The 22151-nt window shown below is 44.1% G+C and overlaps 1 protein-coding gene across 2 annotated transcripts in view; it reads right to left on the reverse strand.

Moving 5' to 3' along the window:
* Nhe3 (Na[+]/H[+] hydrogen exchanger 3) overlaps window positions 1-22151 on the reverse strand; it is a 165068-nt gene that overhangs the window by 59165 nt on the left and 83752 nt on the right. For both annotated transcript variants that reach the window (XM_076203772.1, XM_076203773.1), the window contains exons 7-10: window positions 18913-19151; window positions 17203-17517; window positions 15614-15767; window positions 175-232 (exon numbers count right to left, since the gene is read on the reverse strand). In XM_076203772.1, the coding sequence (XP_076059887.1) occupies window positions 175-232; window positions 15614-15767; window positions 17203-17517; window positions 18913-19151 (766 nt within the window). The remainder of the gene's footprint in view (window positions 1-174; window positions 233-15613; window positions 15768-17202; window positions 17518-18912; window positions 19152-22151) is intronic.

Consider the following 22151-nt stretch of genomic DNA (forward strand, 5'->3'; position numbering starts at 1 on the left):
TTGGTATAAGTATGCATGTACTCATAATTCTTGAACACAAAAAGACCATGGCTTTACTTGTTGACAACACAACTTCAACTGACATGGACTCTTTACTTTCTATGCACCAGGTTAGCATTACTCTACTTGGCTATCTTACTAAACCTATGTAATGACAAGCATTTCACTACTTACATTGCGCACTGGCTGGAACTGGTTGAGGTGATGCGTCTCCTCATCCTCAACATCAACACTGAAATAAAAGAGCAGTAACCATTCTTTGAGCACGCAAATTAAGCTTTCCTCCACAATAACTGTACCATCTCAAGAATAACAACAACAACCAAGTCTGTCATTTATATCAAAATTACAAACATCTAAAAAGATTTAGTTTTTAAATATTTCTTTATGGAAGCTCTCAGGCAGTTGCAGGAGAAGGGTCTGGAAGTAAGAAGAATAATTGGAAAGGTAGGGATGACTATCAGAGTACATCAATCAATCTATTGCCCTGGGTCTCACTTACAGGAGACCCACTGCACCCAAGTGACTGGCAACAGCCTCCTGTTGGAACCATTTATCACTAAGGAAGTTATGTTGTGCTGATGTCTGGATAGGGTGAGAGAAGGGCAGTGTTTTGAAGTATTCAGCATCTTCTATGAGGTGACTGTATCTGGGGCATTCAGTGTTTGTGGTGAGATGGATTCTGTGTTGGTACAGCTTTAGCAATGGGTGGTAGCCTGAATGCAGTTGCATTAACATGATTTTTGCTTATCAAAGGAGTTATTTATGGATAGGGCTGATGTATGGAGGCATTTGGTGAAGTACAGTACTAGATTTGGAGCGTCATTCTTGGAGTGCTTGCCACATAACCTGGGTGTGTACACATACTCAGATCTATGGATATTTTTCAGGGGTACTGGTGAAGGTGGTAGTGAGGGTGGATGGGTAGGTCTAAAATGTGTGTGTAGCATTATGGTGCAGCTGTTTATTTGTTGCATCAAACTGGCTGAGTTTGTGTGATATTGAGAGAGGATTGAGTACTCGAGTTGAAATGTGTGCACATTAATTATTTTCATGTACTTATCTACAGGGAGGCCCTTGATTTCTGAGTACAGATGGTCTATTAGGGTGGTTTTGGAACATTCTGTTATTACTCTTAATTTTTTTTGTACTGTCTGTAAACAGAGTGATAGCAAGACAGAAACAGACAGACAGACAGAGATAGAGAGAGAGAGAGAGAGAGAGTGAAAGAAAGTGTGAGAATTTGAAAGTGTGAGAGAGTACAAGATGTTAACTTTATTCTATTTGTTCATGGCACTCCACTTTTCATGCATCATTTGTTTTGTGTTGTTTTGATTTGATATGGAGGGAACACCATGGACTCAAAGAATTGAGAGGAATGGTGTGAAGCCTTTCCTATTTGTAAAAGCAAAACACTTCTCTTATATTCTTTTATTTCCCCTGCCACATTCATCTATATATTAAACATGAGAAAGAGAGTTGAAAGAGAGTTGAGAGAGAGAGAGACAGAGAGTAGAGAGAGAGAGAGTAGAGAGAGTAGAGAGAGGAGAGAGAGAGGAGAGAGAGAGGAGAGAAAGAGAAAGAGGAGAAGGAGAGGAGAGAGAAGGAGAGGAGAGAGAAAGAGGTAAAAACAGAGACAGAGACAGAGACAGAGAGAGAGAGAGGAGAGAGAGGAAAGAGAGAGGAGAAAGAGAGAAGAGAGAAAGAGAGGAGAGAGAAAGAGAGGAGAGAGAAAGAGAGAGGAAAGAGAAAGAGAGAGGAAAGAGAAAGAGAGAGGAAAGAGAAAGAGACAGAGTGAGACAGAGATAGAGGGAGAGACAGAGGAGAGAGAGAGAGGAGAAAAAGACCGAGATAGAGGGAGAGAGAGAGGGAGGGGGGGGGGGAGAGAGAGAGAGAGAGAGAGAGAGAGAGAGAGAGAGAGAGAGAGAGAGAGAGAGAAAGAGGAGAGAAAGAGAGGAGAGAAAGAGGAGAGAGAGAGGAGAGAAAGAGAGGAGAGAGAGAGGAGAGAGAGAGGAGAAAGAGAAGAGAGAGGAGAGACAGATAAACAGAGAATAGAGAGAGAGAGAGCAAGAGAGAGAGCAAGAGAGAGAGAGAGAGAGAGAGAGAGAGAGAGAGAGAGAGAGAAGAGAAAGAGAAGAGAGAGAAGAGAAAGAGAAGAGAGAGGAGAGACAGACAGATAGACAAAGAGATAGAGAGACAGAGAGAGACAAGAAAGGGGGGGAGGTATACATGACAAAAAATACATACATATACCAAGGCTTTTTCCCCATTACAAGGGAGGTAGCCAAAAAGGGAAAGGCATAAAATCATTCCCACCCATTCCATCCCTGAATACACTCCACACCCCTCCACCCTCCCTCTTATCTTAGCACCTCCTGGATGACGGGTCATCCCTGCACCTTGTCCGCTGCCCTGGGTCAGAAGCAGTGTTGCAAGACACAGCACATCCACAGCAAGGCCGCTTCATTAAATTGGCGACCCCCCCTCTCCGTCCCCCCATGCATAAAAGGAGAAGACGGGGAGAAATCCCTTTGGGCTGCCTCAAATTTTGCTCACACATACTACCTCACCCCCCATCCCCCCGCATCACAACATCATCCATATACAACCATTCTCCATTCACCCGTCTTCTGTCCTCTCCCGACCTTCCTCAACAGACATTCCCCTCTTCCCCAAAGCCCCCTTCACCCCATCCATCCACCTCATCCTAGGACGTCCCCTCATGTTCACTCCTCCACATCTGCCTTCCATACCTCTTTTACTAGTCTTTCTTCACTCATTCTTTCCATGTGTCCAAACCATCCTAATACTCTTTCATCAACCCTATCTCCCAACTCCCTTTCCACCCCCGTTCTTCTCCTCACCTCCTCATTTCTCACTCTATCTAGCCTAGTAACCCCCATCATACTTCTCAGACACCTTATCTCAAACACATTCAAACTCCTTCTCTCTTCTTCTCTTATGTTCCATGTTTCTGCCCCATACAGTGCTGTTGGCACACTCACTCCTTCATACAGTCTCCTCTTAGCATCCATTCCCAAATGTCTATTCCTTATTACACTCTTCAATCCACCAAGGCATTTACTCGCTTCTCTCAATCTACATTCTACCTCCACCTTCACTCCACCTTTTCCTGCCACATTTGCACCCAAGTATCTAAAACTATCCATTTCCTCCAATTGCTCTCCCTTAATGCTCACTTCCAGTCTACAGTATTGCCACTTTCACAAATTGTACATCTCATCACCTTACTTTTACCCACATTTATCTTCATCTTTCTTCTATCACATACTCTCCCAAACTCTGTCACCAACTTCCTCAATCCCTACTCCGATCCTGCCACAAGCGCAGTGTCGTTCACAAACAACAGCTGGCTTACCTCCCACTTTTCTCAATTTTCTTTAACCATCTCCAATCCCTGACCCACTACCCTTGCATTTACCTCTCGCACTACCTCATCCATGTATAAGTTGAACAGCCAGGGCGACATAACGCATCCTTGACGAAGTCCCACCTTTACCTCAAACCACTCACTCTCTCCATTTCTAATCCTGACACAAGCTCTACAACTCTCATAAAAACTCTTGATAGCTCCTAGAAGCTTTCCTCCTATCCCATATATCTGCATAACCTCCCACAGTGCCTTTCTGTCTACCCTATCATAAGCCTTTTCCACATCCATAAAAGCCCAAAAAACATCCTTCCCCTTTCCTATAGCTTTCTCACATATTTGTCTTACCACAAAGATCTGATCTACACCTCTACCTGTCCTAAATCCGCACTGTTCCTCACCAATTACTCCCCCTCTTCCTCTCCTAATCCTCTCAATCAAGATCCTCCATAAGCCTTCCCAACTACACTTAACAAGCTAATCCCTCTGAAACTACTACATTTACACCTGTATCCTTTTCCCTTGTAAAGTGGAGCTATACAGGCACTCCTCCAGTCCTCCGGCACTCTACCCTCTCTCCAGCAAACATTAACCCCTTCCATACAGTGCCGCATACGTAGGCGGCATGAGGAGCAAGTGGATACGCAAGGCTGCCATATCGGCGTCTTGATTATATTTATTGTAGTTGCCCCTGCGTAATGACATACTCTCTAAACTGTCTTCATCACATTTTCTATGGTTATCAAAATTCATGGGTGAAAGAGAGGACGATCGATATAAGCGGTGACTATATTTTATGATGTGAGTATTATTACGACACATCGTACGTCTGACAGCTAATGCTGAGATTTTGGCCTGGAGTGAAGAGGTTAAATAACCTCACCAGCCAGTCCACCATCACTGTACCTCCTTTTTTTTTAGACATTCTGCATGGCATCCATCCAGACCAGGTGCCTTACCTGCTTTCATCATCTTAACAACTGCCTTCACTTCATCCTTCCTTATTTCTCCTCCATTTTCCTCACTCATCACTCATTTTCTTAGCGCTTCCCACTGCAACTATCTTTCCCTCCCTATCCTCCTTCACATTTAGCAGCTCCCTAAAATATTCTGCCCATCTTCCCCTTACTGCCTTCTCTTCCATAATCATCTCTCCATCTACACCTTTTACCTTTTCTTCTCTACTTGATTTGCCTCCTCTTCCTCTCTTAATTTCTTTCCAAAACATCTTTTTATTACTTTCAAAAATTTCTGTCATACTCTTCCCACACTTCACATCTGCTCTCCTCTTTGCCTCCTTTACCTTTTGCTTTACTTCTCTTTTCTTTTCTTTGTATCTCTCATATGACTCCCTCGTCCTATTTTGTAACCAATCTGTGAAAGCTCGATTCTTTCTTCTACAACCGTCTTTGTTTCCTCATCCCACCATTCACTACCCTTCCTTCTATTTCCTCCTGTCCTCCTTGTTCCACACACCATCCTTGCACACTTTATGACTCCCTCCTTGAACCATTCCCATTCCTCCTCCACACCCAGCTCGACTCTATCCTTCACTCCCTCCCATTCCTTCAGCTTCTTGTACTCCTTCTCCTTTTCCTTTTCATTTAAAGAGTTCACTCTAAGCACCTCCCTACCTTTTGTCCCTTTCCTCTTTCTCCATCTATCCTCCACTCTCAACTTACCTTCCACCAAAAAATGACCTGATATTCCCCCACCCTCTCCCCTTAGCACATGTACATCCTTAACTCTTCCTATCATAGTCCTATTTACCACTACATAATCCATCAACACTCTACCACCCTTCCATCCACCACCCTCTCCCATGTGTACTTATGCTTGACTTTCTTCCGAAACACTGTATTTGCTATCATCAACTCTCTTTCTAGACATATTTCCACCATCAACTCTCCACTACGATTCTTTATTGGAACTCCACATTTCCCAACCACTCCATCAATTGGACCATTTCCTACCCTAGCATTAAGGTCTCCCAGTACTATTACATATATACATACATATACCAAGGCTTTTTCCCCATTACAAGGGAGGTAGCCAAAAAGGGAAAGGCATAAAATCATTTCCACCCATTCCATCCCTGAATACACTCCACACCCCTCCACCCTCCCTCTTATCTGAGCACCTCCTGGATGACGGGTCATCCCTGCACCTTGTCCACTGCCCTGGGTCAGAAGCAGTGTCGCAAGACACAGCACATCCACAGCAAGGCCGCTTCATTAAATCGGCGACCCCCCCTCTCCGTCCCCTCATTGCACAAAAGGAGAGGACAGGGAGAAATCCCTTTGGGCTGCGTCAAATTTTGCTCACACATACTACCTCACCCCCCATCCCCCCGCCCATTCCACCTCATGCAATCACATCATCATCCATATACAACCATTCTCCATTCACCCGTCTTCTGTCCTCTCCCGACCTTCCTCAACAGACATTCCCCTCTTCCCCAAAGCCCCCTTCACCCCATCCATCCACCTCATCCTAGGACGTCCCCTCATGTTCACTCCCTCCACATCTGCCTTCCATACCTCTTTTACTAGTCTTTCTTCACTCATTCTTTCCATGTGTCCAAACCATCCTAATATTCTTTCATCACCCCTATCTCCCAGCTCCTTTTCCACCCCTGTACTATTACATTGACATTTCTCCCTAAATTCTCTATGCACTCATTTAAATCTATCCAAAAGGCCTCCCTTTCTTCTACACTCTTCTCACTGCCAGGCCCATATGCACTTACAAAGACCCACATCTCCTTTCCCAGTTTCACCTTCATCCACATTATCCTTGAGGAAACCTCCTTCCACTCCACTACCCGTTTACCTATCTCTTCACTTACTAGAAGAGCCACCCCTTCCCTCCCTCGCCCTCTCTTCACTCCTGATAACCTCCCACTTACACTCCCAAACTTACACTCACCCTTCCCTTTTAACTTAGTTTCTCTCAAAGCCAACACATCCATCTTTCTTCTCACAAACATACTACCTATCTCTTCCCTTTTACTCTCATCTGTACCACATCCACACACATTAAAAGACCCAAACCTTAGGGTGCTGGTCGGAAAACTCCCAGACCCTCTTATGCCTTTACTTTTTCGTTTAGGAATATCCACTGTGGGGCTACAAGGAAAAGGATGCCTAGTCCCACTCCCCGTCCCTTTCTTCTCACCTCTTAAGATCCAAGTGGAAATAAATATACCAATGGCTTTTGCCCCCTCACAAGGGAGATAGGCAAAGTCAGTAAATTTTTAGAAGTGCACATCTACACGATATAGCAATAGAAAATGAATTATTAATTTTGTAAATCATAATACATCAACATGTGGTGACGTGCCGCTGGTCAGCCAATCAGGAACTTGGAAAGCTCCCCACATTCCCACCAGCACGCGCTGCTGGTCACCCAATCAGGAACTTGGAAACCTCCCCATGTTCCCGCCAGCCTCCTTTAAAAGGTCGGTGTTTCGCCGAGATGAGCAGATCTCTCCCGACTTCTCTACTGAGTTCTCTACCGACTTCTCTCCCGGGCTCAACAACAAGCAGCAGTTCTCTCCAGCAAGTCGCCTTGGGACCAGTCCTCTCCAGCAAGCTGCCTCAGGACCAGTTCGCTCCATCAAGCCGCCAGCAAGTCGTCTCATTCCCTCCTGTGGCTATTCGCCCACAGCCACAACGCTCGATGAGGCCTTCACTCCAGACCTTCTCCCAACGAGACTACGTCCGTTCCCTCCGAGCATATTAACCATTAAACCTTAGTTTTAGTGTAATTGTGAGTCTCATTTTCCCTGGCTTGTCCATATCAAACCAAACCCACGACAAAGTGGTGACCCCGAGTGAGGACAACCAGGAAGATGGCAGGCCCACAAGTTAAACTTCACGCCCAAGCATGCCCAGCCCACCTCTGCCACCCCGGCCTGCCCAGGCCCGGACTGCTCTCACCAGCCGTCACTGTAGTCATTGCCGCTGCCGCCACTGCAGCCGCAGCCACCTCCACTGTCGCCACTGCAGCCGCAGCCACCTCCACTGTCGCCATTGCAGCCGTAGCCACCTCCGCTGTCGCCACTGCAGCCGCAGCCACCTCCACTGTCGCAGTCCTCTCCAGCAAGTCGCCTTGGGACCAGTCCTCTCCAGCAAGCTGCCTCAGGACCAGTTCCCTCCATCAAGCCGCCAGCAAGTCGTCTCATTCCCTCCTGTGGCTCTTCGCCCACAGCCACAACGCTCGATGAGGCCTTCACTCTGGACCTTCTCCCAACAAGACTACGTCCGTTCCCTCCGAGCATATTAACCATTAAACCTTAGTTTTAGTGTTATTGTGAGTCTCATTTTTCCTGGCTTGTCCATACCGAACCAAACCCACGACAAACATAATATGCAATTTTCTTGGCAGAAATCAATCACAAAGTTGCTAAAACCTATTTACTAATGAACAAAGTTGCAGCAGTTGAATGATGTGCCATGCTTGTTTTGATAGATACTGAGGTCAAAGAAATGAAAGGATGATAAATTTGTCTATTCTAACCTAACCTACCTAACATAACTAACCTATATAACCTAACCTACATTTAGTAATTCAGTACCTCAAATTCTAAAGATCATCCGGGTCATCACCACCAATGCTGACGGCCGGATTATTATTGTATCTCAGCCAATTAACAGACGACAGCAGAACCCCATGTTCTCTCATAAAAACCAAGGAAACCCTATTGTCTTTATAACAGTGCTTATCAACATCACCAGGAGTTTGAGAACACCCAGTCCAAAACGTGAAAGCCATCATCTAACTGACAGTGACTGGACTGGACAAACCAATATGGCATTTGGACCATATTCTAGCGGCTTTGTTCATTAGTAGATTTGCTTGTAGCAAGGTTTTTGTTATTTATTTCTGCCAAGAAAATAGCATATTACATTCATGTATTATAATTTACAAAATATTTAATTTTCTAATGCTATATCACGCAGGTGTACACAACTAAAATAATACCTCAAAGTCAAAGGCATAAATCCACTCCTACCCATTTCATCTCCACATACTCCACTTCCATTCACCACCCCTCCCTCCCTCCCTCCCTCCTTTCTTGACTCCTCCTGGATGACAGGTCATCCCTGCATCTCGCCCACTGCCCTGGGTCAAAAGCAATGCAGCAAGACACAGCACATCCACAGCAAGGCTGCTTCATTAAACTATTAGAAATTATTAGTAAGATTACTAAAAAATAAGGTTATGAAGATGGATTGTATCAGTTGGTATAATGGCTTTAGCATTTATTTCATTATCATTATTCTATTTTATTGAATATATACTCAATAAGATAAAATAATAATACATACATACATATACCAAAGGCTTTCCCTTTCCAAGGGAGACAGCCAAAAAATAAAGGCATAAAATCTACTACCACCCATTGCATCCCCACACACTCCATTCCCAATCATCCCCCTCACCTCCCTCTTATCTTGGCTCCACCTGGATGATGGGTCATCCCTGCTTCTTGCCCACTGCCCTGGATCGGAAGCAGTGTCACAAGAAACAGCACATCCACAGCAAGGCTGCTTCATTTAATCAGCGACCCTCCTTCTCCATCCCCTCATGCAGAAAAAGAGAAGACAGGAAGAAATCCCTTTGGGCTGAGTCAATTATTTTTCACACATACTCAGAGAAGGGATTGAGGAAGCTAGTGACACACTTTGGGAAGGTGTGCAAAAGAAGGAAGTTGAAGATAAATGTAGATAGAAGTAAGGCGATGAGATGTTCAAGGGGAGAAAGTGGCAGCAGACTGGAAGTGAGTATTAAGGGAGAGTCTGGAGGGAGTAGATAGTTTTAAGTACTTGGGTGCGAATGTGGTGGGAAAGGGAGGAGTGGGGATGGAGGTAGAATGTAGGTTGAGAGAAGCAGGTAAATGCACTGAAGGAATAAAAAGTGTAATGAGAAATGGACATTTAGGAATGGATGCTATGAGAAGATTGTATGAAGGAGTGATTGTGCTGACAGCACTGTATGGGGCAGAAACATGGAACATAAGAGAAGAAGAGAGAAGGAGTTTGAATGTGTTTGAGATGAGGTGCCTGAGAAGTATAATAGGGGTTACTAGGCTGGATAGAGTGAGAAATAAGGAGATGAGGAGGAGAACAGAGATGGAAAGGGAGTTAGGAGATAGGGTTGATGAAAGAGTATTAGGATGGTTTGGACACATGGAAAGAATGAGTGAAGAAAGACTAGTAAAAGAGGTGTGGAATGCAGAGGTGCAAGGAGTGAAGATGAGGGGGCGACCAAGGAGGAGATGGATGGATTGGGTATAATTGGCATTGGAAAAGAGGGAAATGTCTGTTGAGGAAGGATGGGAGAAAGCAGAAAGACAAAGAACTCAGTTCAATGCAACATACGCAAAAACTGGGCCCACTTCACTTGCACAACACTTGCCAACACAAATGAATACACAGATAATTGGCCATGTTCTACCTGCCCTCCAATAACCTCACTCTCATCTTCCCAACCATAGCCTACACCCTTACCCACACCCAGTCTCCCCCCATCCTTGTCCTCAATCAATCCTCCTCCTCCTTTGTCCCCAATCACACCTTTCCCTCCCTCTAACCCAGATCCTATACCTTCCCCATCAACACCCCAACCCCAGAAGGCAACATACAACACATACAGAACACACAACATCAACATATTACAACACAACATTGATGGCATCAACACAAAAAAACATGAACTTGAACACTTCCTCAAACAACACAACATACACGTTGCCATCATACAAGATACAAAACTAAGACACTCACACAAAACACCAACATTTCACAACTTCATCACCATTAGACAAGACCAGACCGACGGCAATGGCATTGGACTCATCACCCTGGTCCACCAATCCATCTGTTTTGTGGACACAAGTGCCACAACCAAAATCATTCTCCCTACCACAGATAACACCACAGAAATGCAATCTTTCTAATCTGTACAGGCAACAAATCAACACTGACAATAGTTAATATATACATTCCCCCCAATCATCTCCCACAATTCCAAAAACCTTCAGGCCTCAACTTAATCAACTAGCCACAATCCATAACCTTATCATGGGTGGTGACTTCAATGCTAAGTCATCGGCCTGGTGTGTCAACAACCCAGACACAGACAGAGGGCTTGATATGCAGACTCAACTTGACTCACTGACCATCATGAACAACACACATAATCATACACATATCCCACACCAAGCCCTCTACACTCCCTCCTCTCCTGATATCACCTTCTGCTCCTCCTGCCTAACCCAACAACTTCATGGAGAGTGGTCAAATCCACCAAAACAAGATGCACCCCAGTTGGCCAAAGACACACATACACTAATTACAAGAGAGCTAACTGGGAAGCTTTTACTGAAGAGACAAAACAACATTTTGAGACATTTAACAGTACACTAATCACAAACATAAACAATGCTGTACACATTAATACAATCATACAAAATGCAGACAAGAGATATATCCCTAGAGGCAACAGAAAATCATACAACCCCAATTTCACACCAGAAATCCAAGGCCTCATCAGACAAGATAAACTTAAACACAATACCCCCACACCAATCCCTCAAAACATAGCAGACCAAATACAAACACTAAACACAGATTACCAATAAAATACATACATACATACATATACCAAGTCTCTTTCCCCCTTACAAGGGAGGTAGCCAAAAAGAAAAAGACATAAAATCATTCCCACCCATTCCATCCCTGAAAACACTCCACTCCCCTCCACCCTCCCTCATATCTTAGCACCTCCTGGATGACGGGTCATCCCTGCACCTTGTCCACTGCCCTGGGTCAGAAGCAATATTGCAAGACACAGCACACCCACCTCTCTGTCCCCCCATGAAGGACAAAAAACACAAAATTGGCAAAAGTTCGTCAATACACTTGATCACAAAACAAACACCAGCAAATAAATTATACATAACACTCAACAGCATTACACTATCCAACAGTAACACAACATACTCTCATGCAGCAATAATCACAACAGATATTTTACCCTCAAACAGACTGTAGTATAGTGTACTGGGCATAGGACTAATGTGAACTAGTGCAAGGATGGTGCACTGCGTGCCCGACTCGCAGACGCCTCCCACTACAAGGACCCCTTTCATACTTTATACAAAGCCCCCCTGTATGTATGCGCACCTACGGCGCCCAATGCCTTCGCCCACGGGCAGTTGCTCTGTAGATTCCTTGGGCACTAGACGTGCCCCCTCTGTACGCATAACCTACCAATCAATAAACCCCCGAACCATACAATTTGTTTCACTGCTGCCCTTGCAACATGCTTGCGAAGATGGCGCAGTGAGTAGGATCTTGTAATTGCAAGCAACCTTGCACTTTGCAGCGGTGGAACACAAGTGTGATTCGGTGCGGTTCGGTAATCGGCGGCGCACAAGTGAACGAGTGCCAATACGTGACAATACGCGATCCGGTGGTGCTAACGTGAACGTGGCGTTGCAGGAACCCTGCAATAGTGTGTACGTCGAACCGTGCAGTATCGTGCAGTTCAGTTCAGCAGTGGAACTATCGTGCGACGCACTTCGGCGGACCCGTGGAGGATCGAACAAAGGGGTCCTTCATTCCAACCCCTTGGATACAGCGCTCTGGCAGAGCGCCCCCTCCCTCGACGCGACCGTGACCCACTTAGTGAGAGCGATTACGTCACGCCACGCCCCAGCATCCTCGCGCGGTCTTCCCTCCGTTCCTCTCGTGCCACCGCCACGCTCGCCGCTAGGCGTTGCACGGCCTACGCCGCCCAGACGACCCGGCGATACGACGAGCACGCCCGGCCCCCCCCTGCCCTGGCCGTCGGCCAGCACGTGCGGATTCAGGACCGGACGTCCCTTCGGTGGGACAAGGTCGGCGTGATCATGGGCCGTGGCAGGTCCAGGGACTACGAACTTCGCCTACCGAGTGGTCGAATCTGGTGGCGCAATCGGCGCCACCTCCGTCCGGTGGCACCGCCCCCCGACGCCTCCGCCACCGCCGCGCCCCTCCCCTCGCGCGCGGACCCCCCTACCCCTCGCCGCTCGCCTCGGCTCGCGGGCGTTCCTGCCCCCCGCGTCGCCTCTGCAAGCGCGGTGGGTGGGGGGGGAGGTGTAGTATAGTGTACTGGGCATAGGACTAATGTGAACTAGTGCAAGGGTGGTGTACTGTGTGCCCGACTCGCAGACGCCTCCCACTACAAGGACCCCTTTCATACTTTATACAAAGCCCCCCTGTATGTATGCGCGCCTACGGCACCCAATGCCTTCGCCCACGGGCAGTTGCTCTGTAGATTCCTTGGGCAGTAGACGTGCCCCCTCTGTACGCATAACCTACCGATCAATAAACCCCCGAACCATACAACTTGTTTCACTGCTGCCCTTGCAACATGCTTGCCAAGACAGACGAGAAGCAAACACACTCATAAAACAAGCCATCTCACTTCTCACCCTGACGACCAATGCACCATTTGACGTAAGAAAGATTTTCCCACAGACTCAGACTATACACCCTTCATAGACAGTCAGACAAAACTCATCCGCCTGTGGCCCTGACAACATAAGTAACATCCACCTAAAACACATTGGACCACAAGGTATACATGCACTCACAAATATTGCAAACCACAGCTATTTACACAACACTATACCTGACATCTGGAAGCATGGGAAAATAATCACAATCCCAAGACCCAATAAAAACCCAACAATCCCAACATCACACCACCTCCAAAGTCATTGAACACCTCATATTTCAACTCATCACACCACATATTCCCCTTGCTGAATCACATCATGGTTTTAGGCCACTACACTCTACAAACACTTTTCTAATAAACTTCACGCATAGAATAATAGATGGCATCAATTCAGATAGGCCCCATCACAGACCACTTCTTATAACATTAGACATTAGTAAAGCTTTTGATGCTATCCCCCTCCACAAACTAACAAACAATATATATAACACAAAAATGCACAATAACACCAAAAGATGGCTGGCCAATTATTTGGCAGGCAAAAATGCTTATGTGTCATATAATGGCCATTCATCACACATCAGAAACATTAAGAATTCCTTCATACAATCTCCTCTTAGCATCCATTCCCAAATGTCTATTTCTCATTACACTTTATAATCCCCCAAAGCATTTACTAGCTTCTCTCAATCTACATTCTACCTCCACCTCCACTCCTCCCTTTCTCGCCACATTCGCACCCAGGTATCTAAAACTATCCACTTCCTCTGGTCTCTCTCCCTTAACCACTTCCATACGGTGACGCCTATGTAGGCGGCATGAGGAGCAAGTGGGTACTCGATGATGCCGACGTCGCCATCTTGATTATATTTATTGTAGTTGTACCTACGTAATTTCCATTCTCTCTAAACTGGCTTCATCAATTTTCTATGGTTATCAAAATACACGGGTGAAAGAGAATGAACGATTGAGCACTGACTTTATCTTTTATAATGCGATTATTATGACGCAACATCGCACGTCGGGCAGCTAATGCTGCCAGACGTGCGATGTGCCCCGGAGTGAAGAGGTTAATACTCACTTCCAGTCTGCTTTCACTTTCTCCCCTTGTACATCTAATTACCTTTTACCCACAATTACTTTCAACTTCCTTCTTTTGCACACCTTCTCAAACTCCATCACTAACTTTCTCAATCCCTCCTTTGATCTTGCCACAAGTGCAGTGTCATCAGCAAATAACAACTGACTTATCTCCCATTTTTCTCCATTTTCTTTAAATATCTCCGATCCCCTACCCATTACCCTTGCATTTACCTCTTGCACCACACCATCCATGTATAAACTGAACAGCCAAGGTGACATAACACATCCCTGGAGAAGTCCCACCTTTACCTCAAACCACTCACTTTCTTTCTGATTCTAACACACGCTCTACTACTCTCGTAAAAGTTCTTGACTGCTCTTAACAGCCTTCCTGCTATCCCATATATATGCAATACCTCCCAAAGTGCCTTCCTGTCTACCCTGTCATAAGCCTTTTCCAAATCCATAAAGGCCCAAAAAACATCTTTACCTTTTCCTAAAGCTTTCTCACATATCTGTCTTACCACAAAAATCTGATCCACGCAACCCCTACACCTCCTAAACCCACACTGTTCCTCACCAATTACTCCCTCTTCCTCTCCTAATCCTCTCAATCAAAACCCTCCCATAAGCCTTTCCAACTACACTTAAACTGATCCTTCTGAAACTACTACACTCACACTTGTCCCCTTTTCCCTTGTAAAGTGGAAATATACAGGCACTCCTCCAGTCCTCGGCACTACCCTCTTTCAAACATTAAAACTTCACCAATCAGTCCACCATTACTGTACCTCCCTTTTTTAGATATTCTGCATATCACCCATCTAACCCAGGTGCCTTACCTGATCTCATCATCTTAACAACTGCCTTCACCTCATGTTTCCTTATTTCTCCTCTATTTTCCTCATTCATCACTGTAATTTCTTAGTGTTTCCCACTAAAACTAATTTTGCCTCCCTATTCTCCTTCACATTCAGCAACTAAAATACTCTTCTCCTCTTTCTCTTTTCCCTCCCTTTCAACTTAGTTTCACTCAATACCAACACATCCATCTTTCTTCTCACAAACATAATGCCTATCTCTTCCTTTTTACTCTCATCTGTACCACATCCACACACATTAAAAGACCGAAACCTTAGGGTTCTAGTTGGAAATCTCCTCCCACACCCTCTTATGCCTTTACTTTTTTTTTAGGAATAATAAACTCCTCTCAGACCCTTATGCCTTTACCTTTTTAGGAATAAAAAAATAAATAAATAAATGATAAGGCCACTACACCAACTGATACAATCCATCTTCATAACCTTAGTTCTAATAATCTTAATCTACCACTTCACCCCAATCACCCTAGAAATGAGCTTCCCTCATTGTCTCAGCTAATGTAAGCTGATTTTGTTTTAGTAAGGCTGTAGGACAAATTGAGGGAAATGGAGGCTGTTACCAGGGGTCCCATTTGGTCCCAAGTCTACCCATTCAGCTGAACAAAATTGTTCATTATCTCCATGAGCAAACACCCACGATGATCAATATTATCTAAAAGGCAAAAAAGAAGATTAAAGAATTTAATTTCCTGATGAAACTTTTCTATTCTCTGCTTGATAATTACCAATCATACCAGACACTCACGGTATGCCAAGCCAACTTAGGACTTGCGTGGTCATGCCTCCACACAGGACTACGGTGACGATGACAATGAGAAGTGTTGTGCTCAGGATTGCACGACGACCATTTGTGTTTGTGTTGCGGATTGCCAGAGCAAAGGCTATAGCACCTCGGAGACCTGATGGCAAACAATTGTAACCACATGGAGAGATAATTTTTCACACACAAAAAATTAAAAAATATAATAGAATAAAATAAACATAAATAAATATATATAATAATGATAAAAATAATAATAAATAAAATTATATGATTGTGATTTATCTTCTACAAAATCAATGCCATAATGACAGGGTGCATACAATAATTGTTTCATTGCTTCAGAGACATGTGTGGAAAGACGCAGGTAACCACACCACTCAAAACAAAAACAATTGATAAGTATGCATCAAGACTTTGTCCCAGCAACATCTTGCATCCATGGAGAGCTTTACATTTCCTCATCTATGAAAAAGACATGCAGTACTTATGTTAATCTCCACCGGACACGCAGCAGCAAGATCTCAGAACTGCTAAAAGTTTGTCAGGACCATCAGGAAGGGGGCTGATTTCTTCCGACTACAATTATAAAGGTACGGTACGGACACTAACAGGAACACCAAGTTTATCACTTAATTGCAAGCCATGGTTGATGAAAACCTCAGCCAGTCCATGAGGTCCATTGCCAGAGAGCTGCAAGTGTCTGAGGGCACCATAAGGAAGTGTTTGCAAGACATCAGATACATGCATACAAGATGCGTAAGGGTCAACTCCTCTCTGCAAAGATGCGGGAGAACCACTTCAAGAAGGGCAAAAAGATGCTCAACAAACTGAAGCACCCTCTGGAGAACAACATGCTCTGATTCTCTTCAGATGAAAAGAACTTCTGCCAGAACCAGACCCACAACTCTCAGACAAACAGGTGGTCGGCTGTCTGTCCCAAGAATGTGCCAAGAGTCATGAAAACCAAGTTTCCTGCAACTGTCATGGTGTTTGGAGTAGTCTGCAGTGAGGGCCAAATCATGCCCCCATTCTTCTTTCCCCAGGGGCTCAGGGTGAGCACCGAAGTGTACACGTGAAGCCATGGATTGAGGAAGTAACTGCTGGTAGACCGTACGTATGGCAACAGGACTTGGCACCATGTTACACCTCTAGAAAATCTTAGAAATGGCTCTCTGACAATTTCTTTGATTTCGTTGCCCCTGATGTGTGGCCCCCTAACTCACCTGACCTTAACCCTATGGACTATTTTGTATAGGGTGCAGTTGAATGAGATACTAACTGTACTCCATGATCTGATAAGTCTGATCTAGGTTGTCTTTGCCGATCTCTCCAAGGAGGTTGTGAAGAAGGCCTGTGCCAGGTTTCAAGGGGATGTTAAGGATGTCATTGATGCCAAAGGCAGATTCATTGAGTAACGGGACACCAGAAGTGTGCTTATACAGAGTATGTTTTGTTTTTTGCAATAAATGCATCTTCAACTAAATTCTGACTTTTTTTGTGTGACCCTAAAAACTAAACAATTACCATATGCACCCCGTATTCCATCCATAAACTGAGGTAGTGTGACTCACCAGAGAAGAAGAGCATGTGCATGAAGTTGGTTGGGATTTTGGGTGTGCGACCCAAGTTGATGAGGCAGGACAGGGGGTAGATGTTCATCAAGCGTCCAATGATGATGGCAAAGAATGCCGTGGCTATCAAACCCCCATCCCAAAGGTGATGGTCGAAGGTGAACATGGATACACCAATGTATGAGAAGATGAAGTTTTCAGACAAGAAATTAAGGAGCTCAAAAAGACTCTTTGTTGAGGTTCGACTCTCTGTAGAGAGGTTGTTGTAGGTGTAGTGTGCCTGACAGATTCCACAAAAGAGAACTGCCACAATCCCTATAGAAAAAATAAATTCAATTATTACACATGCCATTACATTTGATACAGGACCAACAATGGGTGGTCCTGGTGTGGTAGTCCTGTGAGAAATTTTTTGAAAAATAATCTCTCTACTGCCCGTCTTCAAAACTCATGAACACCCTTACTTTCATTTAGAGTTGCATCTCCAGAAAAGCAGACAATTTGGTTTCCAGACTGGCTGCAAGACCTCTATCAATTTCAAATGTACTTTCTCCACCTTTCCTTATAAGGAGTGATAACAACTGGTAAATGCTCTCCTCCTACTACTGTAAGCCAGTGACACAGAAAAAGCACCACATTAATAATAATAAGTGTTGCCTTGAGTTTCATTGGCTGGAAACCTACAGCCCCATTATGGCTGGCAATGTTCCTTGGATCTCTTCAGTGAGAAACATTGGATGACTGCGGCATTCATGTGAGGCTGGTTCTATATCACCAGTTTATGACAGTAGGAGGTGGGGAGCAGTTGCCAGTTGTCAGCTCTCCTTAGGTGGAAAGGTGAAAGAAATGCAGTTGAAGTTGGTCAAAAGAGGTCTTGGGCCCATTCTGGAGACCAAGTGTCAGCCCCTCAGAGCAGCACATCCAGATGGTGGAGCAGGGTTGACTGTTTTGAAAGTGAGCAGCAGGTAAGTGATTGTCTCTGATGTCCATCTTACAGGATCACCACAAGCAGGAACTTACCACTGGTTCCAGTACCACATTAATACAAGAGACAGCAGTGTGTGTCCACCATCAGTCCCATCTTTGAGCATTTTACTACAATGATGTACAGTGAAGATTACATGTTATTTCTTCTGTAAAATAATTGCATCTTAGGCAAGCCATGTCTGCTGTAAGGCCAATTCTAATTTGGTACAAACCCAGTAGCATTCTACTCACACATATTTCCATAAAATAATATTTACATACACAGCTAACAAAATAAACACTTAACTCAATTAATAAATTCAATATCTAAACAGACACCCTCCACATCTATCTATATATAGATGGGCTTCTTCCCCATTATAAGGGAGGTAGCCAGGCAAGGCATGCACCCGCCTCCATCCAGCCCACTCCCAACCAGGGTACAAAGCAATGCAGCAAGACACAACACATCCACACCAGGGCCAGCTGCTTCATTGACATGGCAACACCCTCACATACACCAGAAATAACTCTCAAGAGTAGCACTAGCATGTCTATTACAGTTATCATCCAGCACTGAACATGTGAAGCATATTATAAGCTACTACTTGTAAGGGGGAAATAGCCATTGGTATATGTATGTGTACTTGAATATGTAAATCTAGCTACCCCTGGTATACACAATATCTAGAATAACAGTATTACTGAGTAGAACAGGATTTCTGCATACAGACAATTATTTACCTGTTAGTTCTGCTGCTTCTGCCATGAGGAAGGTGGAGTAAGACATAAGAACGAAGAGTGCCGTTTCCAAAAGTGGGAAGTCCCGTAATCTTGTAAATTTTGTGAGAACAGCTGTGAGGCAGCCCATGACACAACCCATCAAAAGTGACAGACTGAAGATCTTGAGAAACCGCAAGATGGACATAAAGAAGGCTTTGACCTCAAAACCACCTGTGTCACTCCCATAGCTTTCAATAGTACTGTGGGGAAGGAACAAAAGGTTTGAAAGTAAAACATTTTCCTGAAGAGCTTAAGGCATCAAAATGCATCAAGTATCCCCTTCATAACAGACTTGACAGAAATCAAAATTTCTAATGATCATGGTGCCATTCAACTGAGTAGGCTCTTCAGTTGATTAATATCATCAAGCAATACTCTAAAAAAAACTACAGAATACATCATTTTGTTAAAAAGGTTCACAAGTACAACCTATCTAATAAAAAACAATCATTACTCCTGGAACATGCCACCAACTTTTAAAGGGGAAATAATAACATTAGTTGCCTAGAGTTTCACCGAGTGGAAAACTTGCAGCCATTCTGGTGCTGGTAATGGTCCCTGGGCTCAACCACAGATTTCTGTGAGAAAAATTTAAAGTGCTGTCTGTGTTGTACTGGTGGGGAACTGCTTTGGTCATGGGTTGAAAGCAGGAGGGGAGCAAGTGGGAAGAATTGGTGGCAGTGTAAATAATGATAATGATAATAATTATCACTGTTGCTTTGAACTGCTTAAATGAGAAGGAAAAAAAGGAGTACATGAAGAAGCTGAGAATGGAGTGGGAAGGAGTGAAGGAAAGAATAGAACTAGGAGTGAAGGAAGAATGGGGATGGTTCAAGGAGGGAGTCAAAAAGTGTGCAAAGATGGTGTGTGGAACAAGGAGGACTAGAGGAAATAGAAGGTAGGGTAGTGAGTGTTGGGGCGATGAAGCAAAGAAGGTTGTAGAAGAGAAGAAATGGGCATTCATAGATTGGTTAAAAAAAATAGAATTAGAGAATCATATGAGTGGTATAAAGAAAAGAGAAGAGAAGTACGAGTAAAGCACAAGATAAAGGAGGCAAAGAGGAGAGCACATGTGAAATTGGGCAAGACTATGACAGAAAATTTTGAAAGTAATAAAAAGATATTTTGGAGTGAAGTTAAGAGAGGAAGAGGAGGTGAATCAAGGAGAGAAGAAAAGGTGGAGAGATGATAATGGAAGAGATGGCAGTAAGAGGAAGATGGGCAGAGTATTTAGGGAGTTGCTAAATATAATGGAAGATAGGGTAGTTGCAATGGGAAGCACTAAGAAAATTACAGTGATGAATGAGGAAAATGAAGGAGCAATAAGTATGGATTAACTGAAAGCAGTTATTAAAATGACAAGAGCAGGTGACGGTGGACTGGCTGGTGAGGTTGTTTAACATTTGTCTAAAAGAGGGTTGAGTGGTGGAGGACTGGAGGAGTGCCTGTACATTTCCACTTTACAAGGGCCATGAGGACAAGTGCAAGTGTAGTAGTTTCAGAGAGATCAGTTTGTTGAGTGTGGTTGGGATGGCTTATGGGAGTTTTGATTGAGAGGCTTTAGAGAGAAAGAGAGGGAGTAATTGAAGAACAGTGGTTTTAGGACAGGTAGGTGTTGTGTATGCCCTGTCTAGGGTATTGGCTGCATGTTATCATGGTAAGTAGCATGCAGTTGATACTTTAGGGTCTATATGGGGCACCCCTACGGACCAGACCCCACACATTATATTGTCTGTGATAGAGGAAATCTCTGTTCATAGAGAAATGTTAATACTTTTATTATACTGCAACTGTCTGTCCATTATGCTGTCCCCCCACCCCTTATTACTGTCCTGTATCATTTCTCTGAATATTCTTTTCCTTTTTTTGCCTAACCCTATGGTAGGGCAAAAGAATACTGCCACCAAGTCTTCCCACTTCAGTCATACAAGGCAACAAAAAACAAGACGGGGATAAGACTAGGCATACTTCTCCCTGTAGCCCCAAAGGGGAAAAAGCCTTTGGTATATATATATATATATATATATAATATATAATATATATATATATATATACATAAACATAAACACATATATATATAATATATATATACACACATATATATATATACATATATATACATATATATGCAAAGTAGACCACTTGGAAAAAAAACTAACGAAGCAGAGCACTTTCGTATATTACATCTTCAGTGCAACAAGTACATAGTGATAGGAATGCATAGAAAATATATACATGATACAAAGGAACAAGGACAGTTTGAATAAGCGTAGCGACCAATTACCCCCTGGAGAGCGAAAGGTCATTGTCAATTATCTTAAGATGGTGGGGCGACATCAGACCACAGTCGCCAGGGTCACTGTTTCTACTAATGATATAGGGCGACATTAGGTCAATTAGTTGGGTTACATTTTACCTGATATTATCTTACTAATTTCTTGACAAATGAAATTATCAAGTGTGTACAAGCCTATATGTAGATTGGTATTTTGATTACTGGTGGTATGAATCAAACTGCACTCTATTAAATTTCTTGCTATTATGTTGTTGTTGTTGTTGTCGTTCCCTAGACTGTCTGTCCGAGCAGTCCCGTCTCCCCAAGAAATGCCATAGCCGAAACTGGGTTTTCCCACAAATCCTTTATAGAGCGTATGTTGTGTTCTATGCGTGCATGATTGTGTATAATGCAGTCTTCCATTATGTGTTGTATGGTATAGGGTGAGGTGTTACATCCTGGGCAGCTGTTCACAATGCGGTCATCCAGCCTCTTCTGGTAGCTCAGAAGTGCTGGGTGGTGACCGCACCGCAGTCTGGCCAAGTGGACTCTGTCCTTTCGTGGGAGAGAGGATTCAGAAGGGTGGATATCAGGGGGTCTGGCATGCAGCAGTGTGTTGTCTTTCAGTGTGTTAATGGAGCGGTGAGTGATATGATTATGAATATGTTTCTGGAGGCTGGTATTTGGTGGTTGTGGAGGAAGAGAAGAGAGTATCTGTGCGTGATAAAGGTCTTTGGGTGTTGTTTTAATGTTTCTTGGTGTGTGTGGGTGTTCTGCTATGTAGTGTAGCGGGTGTGATGTGTTTGTGGTGGCTGCAGCAAGTGTTTGTGTGCCTCTCAAGTCGAGGTGGTCCTTGACTTTGAGGACTTTTGTTTCATGGTGTAAATGGTCTGTAGGTGTTGTATTTGTGCAGCCTGTAATTGTT

Source organism: Oratosquilla oratoria, chromosome 20 (genome assembly GCF_046742065.1).
Source record: "Oratosquilla oratoria isolate Oo_2021 chromosome 20, ASM4674206v1, whole genome shotgun sequence".
Classification (NCBI taxonomy): Eukaryota; Metazoa; Arthropoda; class Malacostraca; order Stomatopoda; family Squillidae; genus Oratosquilla; species Oratosquilla oratoria.